The 21,899-nt window shown below is 41.2% G+C and overlaps 1 protein-coding gene across 5 annotated transcripts in view; it reads right to left on the bottom strand.

The window, feature by feature from the left end:
• Positions 1–1,722: 1,722 nt before the first annotated feature.
• LOC125466453 (zinc finger protein 652-like) overlaps positions 1,723–21,899 on the bottom strand; it is a 66,738-nt gene continuing 46,561 nt past the window's right edge. For all 5 annotated transcript variants that reach the window (XM_048560977.2, XM_048560976.1, XM_048560974.2 and 2 more), the window contains exons 3-6: positions 14,268–14,415; positions 8,515–8,630; positions 4,793–4,937; positions 1,723–2,829 (exon numbers count right to left, since the gene is read on the bottom strand). In XM_048560977.2, coding sequence (XP_048416934.1) covers positions 2,360–2,829; positions 4,793–4,937; positions 8,515–8,630; positions 14,268–14,415 — 879 coding nt within the window. In that variant the 3' untranslated portion in view covers positions 1,723–2,359. The remainder of the gene's footprint in view (positions 2,830–4,792; positions 4,938–8,514; positions 8,631–14,267; positions 14,416–21,899) is intronic.

Here is a 21,899-nt window from a genome sequence, read left to right as displayed (position 1 = left end):
GGTGGTAATGTATCGGGTGCACATGCAAATTTTCAGTGGTTTTAAGAACTCAATGATAGTGCCTTTCTATTCTATTCATGGGATGAGGGCATCGCTGACTAGACCAGTGTATGTTGTTCAGAGTCAACCACATTGCTGGGGGTCTGGAGTCACATGTTGGCCAGACGAGGTAAGGATGGCAGTTTCTTTCCTTAAAGACATTAGTGAACCAACAATCAACAATGGATTAATGGTGATAATTAGACTCTAAATTCCAGATTTTCTTTTAAAAATTCAATTCAAATTCCACTATCTGCTGGGGCAGGATTCAAACCCAGGTTCCCATAACATTATCTGGATCTCTGGATAAAGAGTCCAGTGGTAATGCCGCTAGGCCATTGCCTTCCCTTGAGATAAGTCAGAGATAAGATTGAAATAGGTGTTTGGAGAAGAGTCAACAGCTGTATTAGGGAATTGTGAAAGTTGATGCTATTTTGCAAACTCTTCACAATTTAATTATTTATGTCATAACAAAGGATCCATTTCTGTCTGCAGACCACAACTTTGTCACTTTCAGATACACAGAATTAAACATATTGAGTGCAGCCGTAGGAAAATCTGAGCAAACATTTTTGAAAAAAAAATACATGCTCCACCAATTCTAAAACTCCAAAACAGGAGCAGAAGTCTCATTACACAGAAAGCAATAATGCATTTCCATCCTGAGAGATATCAATAATACTCTTGCGAAAACTGGATACATTTTCTAGGTTTTCAGTCCGTAAACTGCCTAGGCATCTCAGCCAGTGTTTAAACACTCAAAATCGTTGAGGTTGGTTGGCTCATCGAGCTGGTTTGTTGCTCCACAGACGTTTCATTATTTGGCTGGGTAACATGGTCAGTGCAGCCTCCGATTAAGTGTCGGTATGTTCCCCCACCTGGTTTTTAAACTTCTGGAGCAACAAACCGGCGCGGCGAGCCAAACACCTCAACACCACAACCCGAGCTACAAATCTACTCCAAAACCTTAGACTCAAAAATGGTGTACGTCCCTAGTATTGGAAAGAAATTAGGAACTCAGGAATAGAAGTCATTCATTGAAAATAGGGAAGCGAACACAACCTGGATTTCAAAAGAGAACAAAATAATCAAATTTTAAAAAAGGCAGGGAGAATATAATTATTGACACTTCATTAGCAAGACAACTGGTTTGAAATGCAGGAGAATGTATTAGCTTGATTTGGAAGCATTAGAGCAGATATTGGCAGATTAAAAAATGCGGAATGCTAAAATCGTGTTGTTAGCTAGAGCTGTTGATGGTCTTCAATTTGAAGCAGCTCAGTTTTGTATTGAAACTTATTAATTTCTCAATTTTGAATATCCATAGTAGATGTAATATATTTCACAAGATATTTAAAACTGGTAGCTTTGTCCATATTTTCTTCAATGAAAACTAATACTAATACATTTGTTAAGTTTGTAGGTTGAAAGAACACAGACTTGGGTCCTTGTATCAAAAGGAAGGCTAATACATTAGTGAGCTTAAAGTGCATCAAATTATCTTTCCTACAGCTGATTTTGCATGAAAATCTGTACTCTTGAATTTACAAATGTGAAGGTGTAAGAATGCAGAGATATGTAACAATGCACCTGTAATTGTGCATAATTTTACATGCAAAATGTTTGGAATAAATATACTCAGTATTTGTAAAACTGAATTTTATGTATATAACAGCTACAAGAACAAAAATATAATTATTACAACATTAATGACATACATTTATATCTTCAAATTATTTCTAAATATTCTACACAGACATTTAAAAACCTTAAGTCAAGGGAAAGACATATGTATTAACAGGACTTTTCCATAATGCTTTATCCGGACAGGTTAGGCTGGAACATGATCTAGTCTTTACCGTTAGCTTCAGAAAAATCTTTGCAGCACTGTAATATGTAATGCTCTCATGTTTCATAAGAGAAAGTAATTATTTAATTTAGTAGATTAAATTTCTCCCTAATATCTTAATGCAATAGAAATAATCATACTTTAATGCAAAAGGAATAGTCTAATATTAAAAAAGCATATCTTATCAACAGATATGAAGTGACAAAACTGGATACATCTGAGTTTTTTTTAAAAAAAGATAAAAACCTTAGTTCACTGTACACAGACAGCTTAGTTGTCTTACACAATAGATTAGATAAAAATTGCTTTGCTAGTTTTACAACAGCAATAAGTACATGAATATTTAGTAAAATAATATTTGTTGTTCACAATGGTTGCTCAGTCATTTCTTTGCTGCTTAGTGCACAGTTAAATTGGAGTATTGCCATTCATTCGGCACAGCTTAAAATGTCAAATAGAAATGTCCATGTTTCAATGATGATGGCTTCCACCTGCTACAGTGTTTTTTTCAGAAATGTGGTGAAGGAAAGTGCTTTCATTTTGGCATCTATGGTTCACCGCTTCAGCATTAAAAAGGGTTGGTGGTGGTGGAAGGTGTGCAACAGCTGGAATTGAAAGCGTATGATGGGGAGGATGAAGGTGCAGATGGGAAAGTGGGTGTGGCATTGGTCGAGGGGGAAATGAGCTATGAGAGCTTACAGTGACTGGTGGAGGTGGGGAAGTGGGTTTGGTTGCAGAGGCAGTAGGTGGGAAGTTGACAGGGCTGGTGACCCGGAAACATTTCTGTTTGTGAGCTTTCAACATGTTGGAGAACCGGAATCGTTGACCACAAACATCACAGGGGTATGGTTTCTCCCCAGTGTGGGTTCTACGATGGCGCTTCATGTTTGGTCGGCTTGTGAAACTTTTGCCACAGATTTCACAGATAAATGGCTTTTCCCCTGAAAAGGTATACGTACAAAGATTAGTTACAAAAAAAAAAGCAACATGAACGTGATCTACTAAAATATCACCTTTTGAAATGTGTATGGTGTATTGTTTCTAAATAATAACAAAGTAACATTCACTTGAATGGATGTCAGACATTAAAAAGGATGACCGTAGCACATTTTAACAGTTAAACATCAAAACTTTATAAAAGCAATGGTTGTCCCAGCAGAATACATATTTCAACAAGCATGTGTGTTTCCCAGTATCTAGAAATAGTGGGGTGTACGGAGTTGTTTTGAATTTATAATTTTATTTCCTCTACTCTGTAGCATATATTTAAATTAAAATTCTGCATAAATCTGGAAAATAATCACAATGCAGTCTTCAAATGAAAATGCATAATTGCAACATCTGTTGTGACAGATACTGTTTATCTTTACTTCACCAGAAACTAGCATTGACAACTCTTTCAAATCCCAAGAGAGATTAAATCAACAAATAATTCATAATAACACTAGTTTACATTTTAAAGGGCTAGATACTGCTATTACAACATTTGTAAATAAAAAAGGCAAACAGTTGCCACAATACTAAACTGAGTCTCGAAGTCCAGACTAGTCACTATACTGTATACATGCTAATTCACCATTTGATACATTGTTATAACAACATTGGTCACAAATCAATGACTTTAAATGTCAATTTTTCAATTTCACAAGTGTTCTAAAAGACATGACTTCTTTTATATATATCAATTGACTTTAAAAATATGTTTAAAACAATGGGGTCTGAATTTACTTTTATTCACAAGTCGGACTGTTAGAAAATTTGTTTGCTTTTAACAGAACACAATTGCACTTAAGATTATTGAAACTGGAATTTATTACAGAAGTTTTGATTCAAAGGTTAAATCTAACCTTATGCACGTTTAAAAAAGTAATTCTACGTAAATATGCAGCAAAAATGTGCTACATTTATTACAGCAACATTTGGGAAGTGTCAAAAATAAAATTATGATGTTACATATAATTATGTATAACGAGTCAATGAATTTGGTGATTATTGGTTCTTCACAAGCTACGAAAACATTAATAAAGGAAAACAAGCATCTGAATTTTTGGAGCTGTAGCAATTTTTGAAAGAGAGCCATACAAAGCTTTAAAAAGAGTCAGTATTCAAAATTGTTGCAAGTGATCAATACTGTCTGTGAAGATGATGAGATTTTATGTCTAGTGTTTTAAACAGTTGAATTAAATTGTAGTCCTTTATTCAAAGCCATTTATCTTGTATTACAGATCTATTCAGACAACAAATAACAACGTATACTGAAAAATCAAAAATGCTCTCATTAGTCAATTCACAGAAAGTCTGTTTAAAAAAACACCCAAATTGAAATGAAAATGTTTGCTCACTGTCATAACAGAAAATATAAATTCACAAATAACTGTATCACTATGTTTTCTCTGACACCTCATTGATTGTTGCAATATTGTTTCCCTATGGCTCACAGCCTTTGTGTTACTCAAAATAAAATTCCTTGCACTGACATATTTTCTTGTCTCAAGATGATCAAACTCCACAGGCAAAAATTAGTTATAGCACTGGGCTTAAGTTTTCCCACCTGAAAAAAGAACATTTTTGCCTGCAATTTGATCATATTACATCAGATTCTACTTATATCCAATTGTATAGGATTTTAACTCACAAATGAAATCAGATTTTATTTTACAAGCTGTAGATCTCAATAAGGTTAGAGCACATCTACAGTACAAGATGATACTAGACAGAATATAGACTACGCAACAAATAACATTCCACTTCATGACACAAATTGTTTTGCCAAAGTTGTTGTGTTCAGGAGAAATCCAGATCACCTACAAAGACAAACTCATGTTTTGTTGGCTATTGACAATTTCAATTAACTACACAAAAATAAGAGTCCAAGTATCAAAAGTGGTACCATCATATTCTTACCAGTGTGAGTTTTCATGTGCTCATCAAAATACTGTTTCATGTTGAAGTCCTTGCCGCACCACTGGCACATGAACTGTTTATGACCAATATGAATACTCATGTGAGAGCGAAGTTGGTACTTGTACTGAAATCGTTCATCACAGTTCTGAAAGATGATTAATCTATTTAATAATTAAATATTTGGATTATCAGTTATACATTGCAAATTTAATCTCTTTGAAAGTGATAACATTCTGATGTAAACAGTGCACCATTTAGAAAGTGACAAATCATTTTAAGTAAAATAAGCTTTATACACAAATTACCACAGCCGAAATGATATTAAAAGACTATTTAACCATTTTAAAGACGAATTTGTTTTAGTTATCCATTTACGCACCTTTAATGAACAGATATTTTGCTATTAGCACATCAGCCTTAATTTTCTTGGTTGACTAATTATAGGAACTAATCTTAATTAGGTCATGGTCACCATTATCACTAGATTCAAGAACACCAACTGATCAACAATCCAATAAACAGGTACTGCAGGAGAGAAGCTGTTCATTATACTCAAAATATTTTCTCACATTACTGTTCATTTTATCTGTAATCCTGCAAAGATAACAGGTGTAATTGAGGACACAGTACAGAGGTTGATCCCAAAGAAAAGATTATCGAGGGTGGGATTAGACAGTCATGGCTGACAAAGGAAGTCAGGAAATATATCAAAGAAAAAGAGACAGCCTATAAAGTGGCCAAGACCACTGGGAAATCAGAAGATTGGGAAGGCTACAAAAATAGACAGAGGATAACAAAGAGAGCAATAAGGAAGGAGAAGATCAAATATGAAGGTAGGCTAGCTAGTAATATTAGAAATGATAGTAAAAGTTTCTTTCAATACATAAGAAACAAACGAGAGGCAAAAGTAGATATTGGGCCGCTCCAAATTGATGCTGGAAGGCTAGTGATGGGAGATAAGGAAATAGCTGAAGAACTTAATAAGTACCTTGCGTCAGTCTTCACAGTGGAAGACATGAGTAGTATGCCAACAATTAGGGAGAGCCAGGGGGCAGAGTTGAGTACGGTAGGCATTACAAAAGATAAAGTGCTAGAAAAGCTAAAGGGGCTAAAAATTGATAAATCTCCTGGCCCCGATGGGCTACATCCTAGAGTTCTGAGGGAGGTGGCTGAGGAAACAGCGGAGGCTTTGGTCGTGATCTTTCAAAAGTCACTTGAGTCAGGGAAACTCCCAGATGATTGGAAAATTGCTGTTGTAACTCCCTTGTTTCAGAAAGGACCAAGGCAAAAGATGGAATTTATAGGCCGATTAGCTTAACCTCGGTAGTTGGTAAAATTCCAGAATCCATTGTCAAGGATGAGGTTTCTAAATTCCTGGAAGTACAGGGTCAGATTAAAACAAGTCAGCATGGTGTTAGTAAGGGGAGGTCGTGCCTGACAAACTTGTTAGAATTCTTTGAAGAGGTAACATGTATGTTGACCAGGGAAACCCAGTAGATGTTATCTATCTAGACTTTCAAAAGGCCTTTGATACAGTGCCTCACGGGAGGCTGCTAAGCAAGGTGAGGGCCCATGGTGTTCAAGGTGAGCTATTGGCTTGGATTGAGGATTGGCTGTCTGACAGAAGGCAGACAGTTGGGATAAAAGGCTCTTTTTCGGAATGACAATCGGTGACAAGTGGTGTCCTGCAGGGTTCAGTGTTGGGGCCACAGCTGTTCACCTTATATATTAATGATCTGGATGAAGGGACTGGGGGCACACTAGTGAAGTTTGCCGATGATACGAAGATAGATGGACAGGCAGGTAGTACTGAGGAGGTGGGGAAGCTGCAGAAAGATTTAGACAGTATAGGAGAGTGGTCTGGGAAATGGCTGATGAAATTCAACGTGAGTAAATGTGAGGTTTTGCACTTTGGAAAAAAGAATACAGGCATGGACTATTTGTTAAAACAGTGAGAAAATTCGCAAATCAGAAGTGCAAAGGGATCTGGGAGTGTTGGTCCAGGATTCTCTAAAAGGTTAACTTGCAGGTAGAGTTCGTAATTAAGAAAGCAAATGTAATGTTGTCGTTTATCTCAAGAGGGTTGGAATATAAAAGCAACGATGTGCTGCTGAGGCTTTATAAGGCTCTAGTTAGGCCCCATTTAGAATACTGAGTCCAATTTTGGGCCCCACATCTCAGGAAGGACATACTCGCCCTGGAGCGTGTCCAGCGGAGATTCACACGGATGATCCCTGGAATGGTAGTTTTAACGTATGATGAACGGCTAAGGATCCTGGGATTGTACTCATTAGAGTTTAGAAAGTTGAGGGGAGATCTAATAGAAACTTACAAGATAACGTATGGTTTAGAAGGCGTGGACACTAGGAAGTTGTTTCCGTTAGGTGGGGAGACTAGGACCCGTGTGCACAGCCTTAAAATTAGAGGGGGTAAATTTAAAACTGAAGTGAGACAACATTTCTTCAGCCAGAGAGTGGTGGGCTTGTGGAATTCATTGCCACAGAGTGCAGTGGAGGCCGGGACGTTGGATGCCTCCAAGGCAGAGATCGACAAATTCTTGATCTCAAAAGGAATCAAGGGCTACGGGGGGGGGGGGGGTGCAGGGAAGTGGCGTTGAAATGTCCATCAGCCATGATTTAAATGGCGGAGTGGACTTGATGGGCCGAATGGCCTTACTTCCACTCCTATTTCTTATGGTCTTATGGATCCTAACAAAATTGAATATACGAGCTATTTTCATCTAGAGATCAATTTTTAGTATTCTGTTCAATGATACTAACACAAACACAGCTTCTTTAATTCCGTTTGATATGCATTATGCACACACTTGCACTATGACCTAAAAATTGGCGCAATGCACAATACCTAGATTAATAACCATGAGTTGGAATGGTGTATTGCCCTTTCTAATTTGTCTGTGCTTTAGCAACCTGCTGCCTTACAGGCAACAGTCTTTAGTCAGTGATCCATATTGTTTCACACAGATTATTCATGATCTTGATTACTTTTTAAAAACAATAAAGCATGAAATAGTAAAAGCCTCAATACATTAAAGATTTATAAACTGCCTTTAAATAAAACAGAAAGTTCCTAACACATTCTTAACTTTAATTTCTACAAGAATCTCACTAACAAACATACATGTTCACGCATTTCAGCGTATCTATGAAATTCACACCAAGAATCTCCAATTTTACTTGTAACTTGCCGGAAAGGTAAAAATGGGGGCTTGCCATTTGAAAATCATATGTTGCGTGAACACATTTTATCTCCAGCTATTGGTCATAAACAGAATAAGGAAAAAGAGTTATTTTTTTTGACCACAGTATTAAATTTACTTACTTACATATAACAAATGGTGCAAGCAGCAAAATACGAAAGTGCAACAAGGATTGTTCCTGTCACAGGCAGTAAGTCTGATTCAACCAGTAAACAAATTTATAAAGTTTGAAAGCAATATCTTTCCACTGGAGAAAAGAGGTTTTGGAAGATCTGATCAGAAGCTACTTTCATGTTATGTTTAGACTGCAGGTCAGAAATAAAAAAAGACTTGTAATATTATGGTTATAAATACAAAACCATACTAATAGAATTAGAAAGAAAAATAGAAATTGCTGGAAAAGCTCAGCAGGTCTGGCAGCATCTGTGGAGAAAAAGCAGAGTTAACATTTCAGCTCAAAATGGTCCTTCCCTAGAACTCAGAACTAAATCAAATCACTTACCTCACATTTGAAAGGCTTTTCTCCTGAATGTTGAAGAGAATGAACCTTCAATGACATGCTACGCTTGAAAGATTTCCCGCATGTTTCACATGTGAATGGCATATCTTTTGTATGCGCTGAAACAACAAATGTCCAAATACTACAGAACAAAATTTACTGCAACCTTTGTATCATTACAGCAGTACACATTCTTTCTCTATGGAAAAAACAAATCAATCACAACAATTTAGTAAACTCAAATTTGCAAACAATAGTGTAAAATCTATAGGTTGTCCTAAAATTAAACACAGATTAAAGCTTTTCGCTGTCATAGTTCTTCAATCCAGTACAAAATCTCTATACTAGACAAATTACTGTGATTATAACCACGATTAAAATTATCTAACATCTACATTTAGTGTGCAACTAATAATTTGTGTGTCTCAGTTGCACCTATTTTAAGCAGAACCTGAGTAAAGCATTTATTTTAAAATTATTTTTAAAATCAACCTGTTTGAACAGGTTATGTCACAGCTGTGGCATGTGAACATGAACCTGGACCTTGTAACACTCAGGATGAGACACTGCTATTGTGGCAAAAGACACCCGCAGCAATTATTTCATATTACTGAATATTGAACTACAAAATGTAAACAAGTCAGTATATTTACGGTCGACTTAATTTGAGAGTATTCCTTTCAATAAAGATACATGGAACCTGGAAACTTTTTTTAAAAAAGTTGACAGTCTTTTGAACCTGCTCTGCCATTCGTTACATCGTGACTGATCATCTATCTCAAAACCAATTTCCTGCACAATCCCATTTGCCTTGATGTTACTAGTCTCCTTCCATCTTGAACACATTCAATGATTTCGCTTCCAGCCATCCACAACCTTCAGGATACAGAAGTCCAAAGATTCGCCGCCCTCAATGAACTCCTCATCCATGTCTTAAAAGGCCTGTCACTTATTTTTAGATTAAGTCCCCAGTTCTAAATTCAAATAGGGAAAATCCATCTACATTCACCTTGTCAGGTCCTTATGGAGCCTTTGTATGTTTCAATTAGATCACCTGTCACTCTTGGAAACCTTAAAAGTACTTAGGCCTGGTTTCCTCAATCTCTCCTCTTTAGATTATCCTGCTGTCCTAGGGATTAGTTTTGTGAACTTCCATCACACCCCCTCAATGACATGTATAATCTTTCTTTGATAAAGTATCGTGTACAGTTTTGGTCCCCTTAACTGAAGTCTAACCAAGACTCCCTGCAATTGCAGTGAGACATCTTTATCTCTTTACTGAAATCCCCTTGTAATAAAGGCCAACAATATTGCTGCAACTACAAGAAAGCTTTCAGTAACTCACACAAGGGTACTTAAGGACCCTTTCTGGACACCAATACCTCCCAACTTCTCAGTTAAGAAATGTTCAGTCTCTTTTGCTTTCCCAACAATGGGCAAATTCACACTCTCCATATATTCTATCCGTCATGTTCTTACCCTTTTACATGTCTGCTTGAAGCCTCCTTGCATTTTTCTCAAATTACATTCAACATAATTTGAAGAATATCAATATGTATTCAGTATCCTACCTTCTTTGAAATAACAAAGAACATAAGAAATAAAAGCAGTAGGGAACCATTTGACCCCTTGAGCCTAACGCACCATTCATGAAAATAATGGTTGATCTGACCGTGGCTGACGTTTCAGGCCTAGACCCTTCAGAGAGTGGGGGGATGGGGAGAGGGTTCTGAAATAAAGAGGGAGAGAGGGGGAGGCGGATTGAAGATGGATAGAGGAGAAGACAGGTGGAGAGGAGAGTATAAATGGGGAGGTAGGGAGGGGATAGGTCAGTCCAGAGAGGACAGACAGGTCAAGGAGGCAGGATGAGGTTAGTAGGTGGGAAATGGAGGTGTGGCTTGAGGTGGGAGGAGGGGATAGGTGAGAGGAAGAACAGGTTAGGGAACCGGGGACGAGCTAGGCTGGTTTTGGGATGCGGTGGGGGAAGGGGAGATTTTGAAGCTTGAAGGTCCACATTGATACCATTGGGCTGCAGGGTTCCCAAGCGGAATATGCGTTGCCATTCCTGCAACCGTCGGGTTGCATCATTGTGGTACTGCAGGAGGCCCAGGATGGACATGTCATCTAAGGAATGGGAGGGGGAGTTAAAATGGTTCACGACTGGAAAGTGCAGTTCTCCAGGATGAACTAGCATTCCACTCCCGCACATCCCAGATGTCCCCGTTCTTCAAGAACTGCAACTCCCCCCACACCCCCCCACCTCCCGCAGTGGTCGAGAACGCCCTTGACCGGTGTCTCCCGCAACACATGCCTCACACCCCGCCCCCGCAATAACTGCCCAAACAGAATCCCCCTAATCCTCTCATACCACCCCACCAACCTCCAGATACAATGCATCATCCTCCGACACTTCCGCCATCTACAATCCGACCCCACCCTTGCCTGCATTCCGGAGAGACCACTCTGTGACTCCCTTGTCCGCTCCACACTCCCCTCCAACCGCACCACACCCAGCACCTTCCCCTGCAACTGCAGGAAATGCTACACTTGCCCCCACACCTCCTTCCTCACCCCCATCCCAGGCCCCAAGATGGCTTTCCATATCAAGCAGATGTTCACCCTGCACATCTGGCAATGTGGTATACTATATCCACTGTATCCATTGTGACTTCCTCTACATTGGGGAAACCAAGCAGAGGCTTGGGGACCGCTTTGCAGAACACCTCCGCTTGGTTCGCAATAAAGAACTGCACCTCCCAGTCGCGAGCCATTTTAACTCCACCTCCCATTCCTTAGACGACATGTCCATCCTGGTCTTACGACTGATTTGAGCAAATACTGAGGAAGGATGAGCTAAGACAATGGTGTAAGTTCATGACAGCCTTTTACTGGAGAAGTCAAAAACAGGTGGGGCTTCACTGAGCAACAAAGCTGCAATTCATTTTTACCACCAGGTAGTTTGTCTAAGTTTGCAAAAATGAATAACAAAGTGATGAACAATTAAAGTAATGTAACTTTTAGAAAGGGAGTTGCAGCTTTGTGGCTAGATTATTAATTTAAAGGCCTAGGTAATCTTCTGGAGACCTAGGTTCAAATCCCACCATGGCAGATGGCGGAATGTGAATTCAATAAAAATCTGGAATTAAGAGGCTAATGGTGACCATGAAACCATTGTCAATTGGATTTTTTTTCCTCCAACAACTGGGTTCGCTAATGCCTTTTAAGAAAGCAAATCTGCTGGTCTTACAGGTCTGGTCTGTGAGACTCTAGGATGGCACGGTGGCTCAGTGGTTAGCACTGTAGCCTCACAGTGCCAGGGACCCAGGTTCGATTACAGCCTCGGGTAATTGTCTGTGCAGAGTTTGCACATTCTCCCCATGTCTGCGTGGGTTTCCTTCGGTTTCCTCCCACAGGCAAAAGATGTGCAGGCTAGGTGGATCGGCCATGCTAAATTGCCCATAGCATTTAGGGGTGTGTGGATTACAGGGGGATGGGTCTGGGTGGGATACTCTAAGGGGCAGTGTGGGCTTGTTGGGCCGAAGGGCCTATTTCCACACTGTAGGTAATCTAATCTAGACTTAAAGCAACATGATTGCCTTTTAACTGCCCCCTGACAAGTAGGGATGAGCAATAAATGCTGGTCTAGTTTGTGATGCCATCACAGGAATGATTAAAAACATTGATCTGGTTATGTACACCAAAGCAAAAAAGATGGTAGCACAGTCACTATATAAACATTTCCACTTGAAATTAATATATACTTATACTTATTAATATATACTTAATATCCATCCATAATTTCTAGCCTTGAAAAGCTTCACTGTTGAGTCTAAGCGAACATTAAGTGAAAGAAGCTAATGTGACAGCCACAGAACATGTCAGAATAAAAGAAATCCCCAAGCTGTAGGCTCTCAGTTAATACTGCAGTTTTAATACAAAATAAATCGTGTTTTAGGGACGTATCAACCCGAATAGACTGTGGAAAACCCTACCTAGATTAAAAGCATATTGGAAACCAAATCCCCGAGGGCAGGGAAAGCGTGGAGATTCAGTGCCAGTCCTGCGATCGGCCAATAAAGTGGTTCAAAGACAGAAAAGGAGTTTGGGCTGGAGAGGTACTTTGGAGTATCGGGTGTCCCCGGCTCAGTGGTGAATCGACATTTCTTTGTTGCATAAATTAGCCTAGGCCTAGTCAACAGATCCAGGGATGTCAAAAAGGCTGGGAATACTAAGTTATTAAAAGCAGAAAATCAGGGGAAGTAGCTAAAAATAAAACAAACTTCCAGGACAACAAAAGTTAACAGATAAATGCAATGTACAGCATAGAAAATGGATAAATAAGCTACATGTGTGCTAAATATGAGATTGAAATAGATAAGAACGACATGGAAAGAAGCTGAAGGGTTTTAATTTGCTTTAAACAAGAGGTGTAATCAATACAAAGGAAACAGAGCTACATAGTCCATACAGTTACAATCAAATTGTGTGAAGCTCTGCTCAGACCACATTTCAGTACAGCATCACTTCTGGTCACTAACAGAGAGGGAACATCTCTGTAAAATAATAAACTATATGGAAGATGTACACCTAGTATCTTAGATGAAATAAAATTGTACTTTTGTTTCCTTGCAGACACTCAAACTAACAAAGGCTGACTATAGTACAGATAAAGACGATTTTCTGTTCATGAACAAAGTGCGAAGGACTCTGGACAGCATGGCAGATTGCAAGTTCCTAGATAAGTTAGAAAAACAAATAGATGTAGCAAATTATTTTTAAATAAGAAAGTATTTGTAGGATGTGGGAGATAAGTTTATATTTATCACCTATCCTTTGTTACACCTAAAACCATAAAAAGGTGTTATATAGAGAGAGAGTCCTAGGCCAAATAAATATGGAGGAATGATGATATACTAGAACTTGGAGGCTGCAACATATTACTAATGTTCCTAGAATGTACCTGGTCTTAATTTATTTATGAGTTGCACAGGAGAGAAATAATGTTCAAGTAACTTCAAGAGAAAACATTTGCAGGGCTACACGCAAAAGCAAGGGAGTGGTACCAACTGAATTGTTCTTGGACAGAGTTGGTAGACATGAGAATCATAATGGCCTCCTCCTTGTTTTGTAACTCTATTCTTTTGCTACATTGTATATACTGTCTACAGGATGCAAAGGCACGGCATATCAGCCAGACAGCATCTGGTCGCTGAGTCTTGCTCTGTCCTAGATGACACTGAACATCTCCAGTACCAAATGGTATTAAGCTCATCTATCAAATGGTGAGCATTCTATCTTACTCTTGCGGCAGCTTTATAGACAATAGGCTTTGAGCATTAGCAGCTGGATGAATTACTGCAGAGCACCCAACATTTTCTTTGCTCCTGTACCTAGCGTTAATAACTCTGCTTATAGCTATACTTCTGGTCAATGGTGACCCTCAAAATGTTGAGCAAGGCAGATTCAACAATTCATGAAGCCTTTGAAGATAAAATAAATTCCTGATATTTACTTGTTCCAAGTATTCAAATATTCTAGATATGATGAAGTAATATTGGTCAAGTCATCTTTTATTACTTGTAATTATCATTATCTTGAATAATTGTCAGACATGACTGCACATGATAATCCGGGGTTCCCTATGTACCGGAACTCTATTTTTAAATTCTATTTTTATCATGTAATAAATTATGAAATATAACAAAGCATCTTATGCTCTTCAATCCAAAATTAATATAATCTTAATCTTAACTCACCAACCATATGTTTCCGAACATGAGCCATTGTGTAGAATTTCTTCTCACAAATCTCACAGGAGAATTTCTTTTCAGCAAAGCCATGAACAACTTTAATATGCTCATGGAGGGACCAAAGCTTCTTGAAAGATTTTCCACAGGATACACACTGAATGGTGGGGGGGGGGGGGGGGTGCGGAAAAGAGGAACATTTTAGAATTTTGACTTACAACAGGGAGGACTGTCTGGTTTTTCAAAACGCCTTGTCTGTCCTGCATCAAATACCATTTCATTCTTCCTCTCCTTTTTAAAAAAGGAGTGAGACTCATTTTAGGATACATCCACAGGCATTGCTATTCCACTGGCACTTCAGCCAAATGATCATGGAGGCTAATTAGCTGCTCCTCACATGTACTCTCAGCTAGACCTAAAATGTGACAGGCTGTGATTTAACTACTATTCGTATATTCATACTCATAGTCCAGAGCTGGAAGTGCTTCCAATCTTACCTATGATCACTGAAAAGGTAGTGCACAAGCACAAAATATATTTTGTAAAAGCGAATGAAAGTGTTAGCCTGGAAAGCACTTGTTGTATAAGACCATTGTCAAACTCCAACTAGACAGATTGGTATTCATTTTCAGCATTGCACTTCATGCGAGACATATTTGGGTCAGCAGGAAAACAGATGTACTAGAATGATACTAAACTGTCAGGATTAAGTAATGATGCAAGTTTGTATAAACATTGTTTGCGCCCCCTTCGGTTTAGGAGTTTGGGAGCTGAGTAAATGGAGATGAGATACAGATCAACAATGATCAATCGAAAAGCTGCACAGGCTCAAATGGGCTGAATAACCTGTCTATGTTCGGAAATTAGACTGTATTTTTGATTAAGTAGGTTGCTTGGCCCAGAGAGTTATTAGATTAGACTACCTACAATGTGGAAACAGGCCCTTTGGCCCGACAAGTCCACACCGCCCCTTGAAGAATCCCACCCAGACCCATCCCCCTACAACCCATATACCCCTGAACACTATGGGCAGTTTAGCATGGCCAATCCACCTAGCCTGCACATCTTTGGACTGTGGGAGGAAACCGGAGCACCCGGAGGAAACCCATGCAGACACAGGGAGAACGTGCAAACTCCACACAGACAGTCGCCCGAGGCTGGATTCGAACCAAGTTATTCGAATCCAGTTATGCACTAGAGAATTTATATCCAGATCTATATCCATATATCCAGATAAACACATGCCATGTATGTGGAGCTCTGTGTAAACCCGAATTCACTGTTTACATAAATCAATTGAACCATTTTTTCCTATTTACATTGGTTGGGAGCAGTTTATTAAGATTTAGGATCCTAAGTATAGCCAAAAGGTATTATAGTTAAACTAGCAAAAACTGCACTTCAAAAAGGCAAATTTCCTACTGCTTGCCCAGCCAATAGGGAGCAGTTACTTAGAGCCAAATGGGCCTCGGCCTTCCATTTGTCAGTCCATCAGTAACATGGAGTGTTGTGATTTAGTCTGGCTTAGGTGTCATTTATCAAATGGTCTGTGCAGAATTGACGTGGTTTGGAACTTCCCATCAGGCATGTAATCTTGAAGCCACTTGATCCTGCCAGGCGGATAGTCACTAATCAGCCATTTAACAACTGAAATAGGGACAGCAGGTATCAAAGGTTCATCACAAACAACATGGCTGAACACCACTTCACCAATATGATTGAATGCTAGCTAACTAACTAATTACCTTCAGACAACAGCACGTATACACTGTTTACTTACAGAAATTTACAGTCATGATTTTTTCACTGCAAGATGGAATCTTTTGAATAAATCATAAATTTATTACAAAAATATATATGCTATCAATACAACTAAGCACAAACGTATGAAACAATAAATACATGGAGATATTTAACATTCAGGTTGGCACTTCTAGTTGGACTTCTGCACCATCTACAGGAAATTGTAGCAACTGCAGAGATGCTACAAACAAGGCAAAATATTTTAATCACTTTAGAAGTCCTGAGAAAATTGAAATGCACGTGCTTTAGAGAACATTTCAATAGTTTAAGCATACACAGTACACGTTGGTTCAAAAGAAAGAGTTCCCATATTCAAAAACACAGAGTACAATGTATTCAGTTTACAGGTGCTGAAGACCATAAGACATAGGAGTGGAAGTAAGGCCATTCAGCCCATCAAGTCCACTCCGCCATTTAAATCATGGCTGATGGGCATTTCAACGCCACTTCCCTGCACTCTCCCCGTAGCCCTTGATTCCTTCTGAGATCAAGAATTTGTCGATCCCTGCCTTGAAGGCATCCAACGTCCCGGCCTCCACTGCACTCTGCGGTAATGAATTCCACAAGCCCAACACTCTCTGGCTGAAGAAATGTTGTCTCATTTCAGTTTTAAATTTACCCCCTCTAATTTTAAGGCTGTGCCCACGGGTCCTAGTCTCCCCGCTTAACGGAAACAACTTCCTAGCGTCCACCCCTTCTAAACCATACATTATCATGTAAGTTTCTATTAGATCTCCCCTCATCCTTCTAAACTCTAATGAGTACAATCCCAGGATCCTTAGCCGTTCATCATACGTTAAACCTACCATTCCAGGGATCATCCGTGTGAATCTCCGCTGGACATGCTCCAGGGCTAGTATGTCCTTCCTGAGGTGTGGGGCCCAAAATTAGATGCAGTATTCTAAATGGGGCCTAACTAGAGTCTTATAAAGCCTCAGAAGCACATCGCTGCTTTTATATTCCAACCCTCTTGGAGATAAACGACAACATTACATTTGCTTTCTTAATTACGGACTCTACCTGCAAGTTAACCTTTTAGAGAATCCTGGACCAACACTCCCAGATCCCTTTGCACTTCTGATTTGCGAATTTTCTCACTGTTTAGAAAATAGTCCATGCCTGTATTCTTTTTTCCAAAGTGCAAAACCTCACATTTACTCACATTGAAATTCAGCCATTTCCTGGACCACTCTCCTAAACTGTCTAAATCTTTCTGCAGCTTCCCCACCTCCTCAGTACTACCTGCCTGTACACCTATCTTCGTATTATCAGCAAACTTCGCCAGAATGCCCCCAGTCCCTTCATCCAGATCATTAATATATAAGGTGAACAGCTGTGGCCCCAACACTGAACACTGTGGGACACCGCTGGTCACTTAACCATGAGCTAAATTGAAGGTTTTGTTGAACAAGCCGACGTAGAGCATAACATGCAAATATTAAATTTACCTTCACACTGTGGTATTCCATTCCACAATAAAAATTAATTCAGTGTGATAATTTGCAAAATAATGTTTTTAAAAACTCAAACTGAGCAATTATTCTAGATAAAGCAACTAAAGATATAGTTAACAAAGTGTCGAGCTGGATGAACACAGCAGGCCAAGCAACATCTCAGGAGTACAAAAGCTGACATTTCGGGCCTAGACCCATCAGAGAGGGGGATGGGGAGAGGGAACTGGAATAAATAGGGAGAGAGGGGGAGGCGGACCGAAGATGGAGAGAAAAGAAGATAGGTGGAGGGGAGAGTATCGATGAGGAGGTAGGGAGGGGATAGGTCAGTCCAGGGAAGACAGACAGGTCAAGGAGGCCGGATGAGGTGGTAGGTAGGAAATGGAGGTGTGATTTGAGGTGGGAGGAAGGGATGGGTGAGAGGAAGAACAGGTTAGGGCAGTGGAGACAGGCTGGGCTGGTTTTGGGATGCAGTGGGGGGGGGGGTGGGAAGAGAGAGGGAGATTTTGAAGCTTGTGAAGTCCACATTGATACCATTGGGCTGCAGGATTCCCAAGCGGAATATGAGTTGCTGTTCTTACAACCTTCTGGTGGCATCATTGTGGCACTGCAGGAGGCCCATGATGGATATGTCATCTGAGGAATTGGGGGGGGGGGGGGGGGGGGGGAGGAGGAGTTAAAATGGTTTGCGACTGGGAAGTGCAGTTGTTTGTTGCGAACCGAGCAGAGTTGTTCTGCAAAGCGGTCCCCAAGCCTCCGCTTGGTTTCTCCAATGTAGAGGAAGCCACAACAATGGGTACAATGGATACAATATACCACATTGGCAGATGTGCAGGTGAACATCTGCTTGATATGAAAGGTCACGCTGGGGCATGGGATAGGAGTGAGGGAGGTGGTGTGGGGGCAAGTGTAGCACTTCCTGCGGTTGCAGGGGAAGGTGCTGGGTGTGGTGGGGTGGAAGGGGAGTGTGGAGCGGATAGTGTGGTCTCTCCGGAAGGCAGACCAAGGGTGGGGATGGAAAAATGGCTTGGGTGGTGGGGTCGGATTGTAGATGGCGGAAGTGTCAGAGGATGATGTGTTGTATCCGGGAGGTTGGTGGGGTGGTATGTGAGGACGAGGTGGATCCTCTGGGGGCGGTTGTGGCGGGGGCGGGGTGTGAGGGATGTGTGGCGGGAAACGCGGTCAAGGGCGTTCTTAACCACTGTGGGGGGAAAGTTGCGGTCCTGGAAGAATGTGGACATCTGGGATGTGTGGGGGTGGAATGCCTCATCCTGGGAGCAGATGCAGCGGATGCGGAGGAATTGGGAATGGGGATGGAATTTTTGCAGGAGGGTGGGTGGGAGGAGGTGTACTCTAGGTAGCTGTGGGAGTCAGTGGGCTTGAAATGGACATCAGTTTCTAGCTGGTTACCTGAGATGGAGACTGCGAGGTCCAGGAAGGTGAGGGATGTGTTGGAGATGGCCCAGGTGAACTTGAGGTTGGAGTGGAAGGCACTTCACCAACACCTTCCACCCCAACCTCAATTTCACCTGGGCCATCTCCAACACATCCCTCACCTTCCTGGACCTCCTCAGTCTCCATCTCAGGTAACCAGCTTGAAACTGATGTCCATTTCAAGCCCACTGACTCCCACAGCTACGTAGAATACACCTCCGTCCACCCACTCTCCTGCAAAAATTCCATCCCCTATTCCCAATTCCTCCGCACATCTGCTCCCAGGATGAGGCATTCGACTCCCGCACATCCCAGATGTCCACGTTCTTCCAGGACCGCACCTTTCCCCCCTACAGTGGTCAAGAACACCCTTGACCACGACTCCCGCACCACATTCCTCACACCCCGCCCCTGCCACAACCGCCCCCAGAGGATCCCCCTCGTTCTCACATACCACCGTACCAACCTCCTCATACAACGCATCATCCTCCGACAGTTCCACCATCTACAATCAGACCCCACGACCCAAGCCATTTTTCCATCCCCACCCTTGTCTGCCTTCCGGAGAGACAACACTCTCCGCAACTCCCTTGTCCGCTCCACACTCCCCTTCAACCCCACCACACCCGGCACCTTCCCCTGCAACCGCAGGAAGTGCTACACTTGCCCCCACACCTGCATCCCAGGCCCCAACTTGACCTTTTATATCAAGTAGATGTTCACCTGCACATCTGCCAATGTGGTATATTGTATCCGTTGTACCCGGTGTGGCTTCTTCTACACTGGAGAAACCAAGCGGAGGCTTGGGGTCCGCTTTGCAGAACACCTCTGCTCGGTTCGCAACAAACAACTGCACTTCCCAGTCGCAAACCATTTTAACTCCCCCTCCCATTCCTCAGATGACATATCCATCATGGGCCTCCTGCAGTGCCACAATGATGCCACCCGAAGGTCGCAAGAACAGCAACTCATATTCCGCTTGGGAATCCTGCAGCCCAATGGTATCAATGTGGCCTTCACAAGCTTCAAAGTCTCCCCTCCCCCCACTGCCTCACAAAACCAGCCCAGCTCGACCCCTCCCCCCACTGCCTCACAAAACCAGCCCAGCTCGACCCCTCCCCCCACTGCATCCCAAAACCAGCCCAGCCTGTCTCTGCTGCCCTAACCTGTTCTTCCTCTCACCCATCCCTTCCTCCCACCTCAAGCCGCACCTCCATTTCCTACCTACCACTTCATCCGGCCTCCTTGACCTGTCAGTTCTCCCTTGACTGACCTATCCCCTCACCTATACTCTCCTCTCCACCTATCTTCTTTTCTCTCGATCTTTGGTCCACCTCCCCCGCTCTCCCTATTTATTCCAGTTCCCTCTCCCCATCCCACTCTCTGAAGAAGGGTCTAGGCCCGAAACGTCAGCTTTTGTACTCCTGAGATGTTGCTTGGCCTGCTGCGTTCATCCAGCTCCACATTTTGTTATCTTGGATTCTCCAGCATCTGCAGTTCCCATTAATCACTATTAAAGATATTGTTACTTTGCCTGTGTTCATAATTCTATGAATACACTATCTAACCTGATAGGACAGTGGAGTCATTCAAGATCACCACAGTTAACAGATCATAGAATCCTTACAGGGTAGAAGCAGACCATTTGGGCCAACGAGTCCACACTAACCCTCCAAACAGCATCCCACCCAGACTCCATCCCCTCCCCAATCCTGCATTTCCCGCCCTAAATATTATAGGCAATTTAACACAGCCAATTCACTAACCTGCACATCTTTGGACTGTGGGAGGAAGTCTGAACATCTGGATGAAACCCAGGTAGACACTGGAAGAACATGCAAACTCCACATACTCAGATGCCAGAGGCTGGGATTGATCCAGGGTCCCTGGCACTGCGAGGCACCAGTACTAGCCATTGAGTCACCATGCTGCCTAATACTTGAGCAAGGAGTTATCCGCCTGGCACTGATTACTGCACACCACGCCGCCACCCCCACTCTTCATTGAAATAGCGTTACAAGATCTTTCACATTCATCTCATCAGGTAGATCCGGCCTTCAGTTTAACTCCTCAACTCCAACAGTACAATAGTCCCTCCATCTTCAGGGATTTGAAATCAGTACCTTAACGATTCACAGCAGGAATGCTACCAAAAAAGTTACAGCTGACTATGTTTCATTATACTCATTGAACAAAGAACTATGCATACAGCTGAAATAAACAAAAGCAGAAATTACTGGAAAAACTCAGCACACCTGCAGCATCTGTAAAGATAAAACAGCATTGACGTTTCTTCAATGTTCAATGAATACCTGCTCCGCCATAATACCACTTAAAAATATCATGCATGAGCACTGACATCAAGAATACTAGCAGGCAATTTCACTGCACAGGCCCTGACAGCCAAGTACAATCTTGCACTTGCTCAGTGCACCAGATAGCTAATTCTGCATTTTTCTTCTACCTAACCCAGAGATCCTGAAGACAATGGTAATGCCCATGATGCCACTTCACTCAGATTAAACATTTACCAGAGAGCAAACTTGGAATTTTCCTAATGTGTATGGATATAATGAGAATACTTATTCCTTTTTCCTGGTCAAATATTAGATATAATCTTTTTTCTTATGTAGTCAAGGTAATATGCTCACATGGAAGCATGTCAATGGAGCTTTTTAAGAACAAAATTAGTAATACAGCTTAGAATCTCAAAGTTACATTTAGGCACATTAAATCAGCTGAATTATGATTTGTGGTCAACTTGGTGTGTTAATTTCATTTTCATAATGGTTTCAACTTTTGCAATCCAGGGTCTGCAAAAAAAAAACTGTTCAAGTCTGGACATACAACAGCTTGATGTGCAGTAAAGGAGCAAAAATGCTGCAAAACCTAAAATTATCTTTATGTAACAACGTTACATCTCTGTAGAGATAGTAGGAACTGCCGATGCTGG

Source organism: Stegostoma tigrinum, chromosome 31, assembly GCF_030684315.1.
Source record: "Stegostoma tigrinum isolate sSteTig4 chromosome 31, sSteTig4.hap1, whole genome shotgun sequence".
Lineage (NCBI taxonomy): Eukaryota > Metazoa > Chordata > Chondrichthyes > Orectolobiformes > Stegostomatidae > Stegostoma > Stegostoma tigrinum.
The sequence above is the reverse complement of the archived record's forward strand: the minus strand, read 5'-3'. Positions and strand labels throughout refer to the sequence as shown.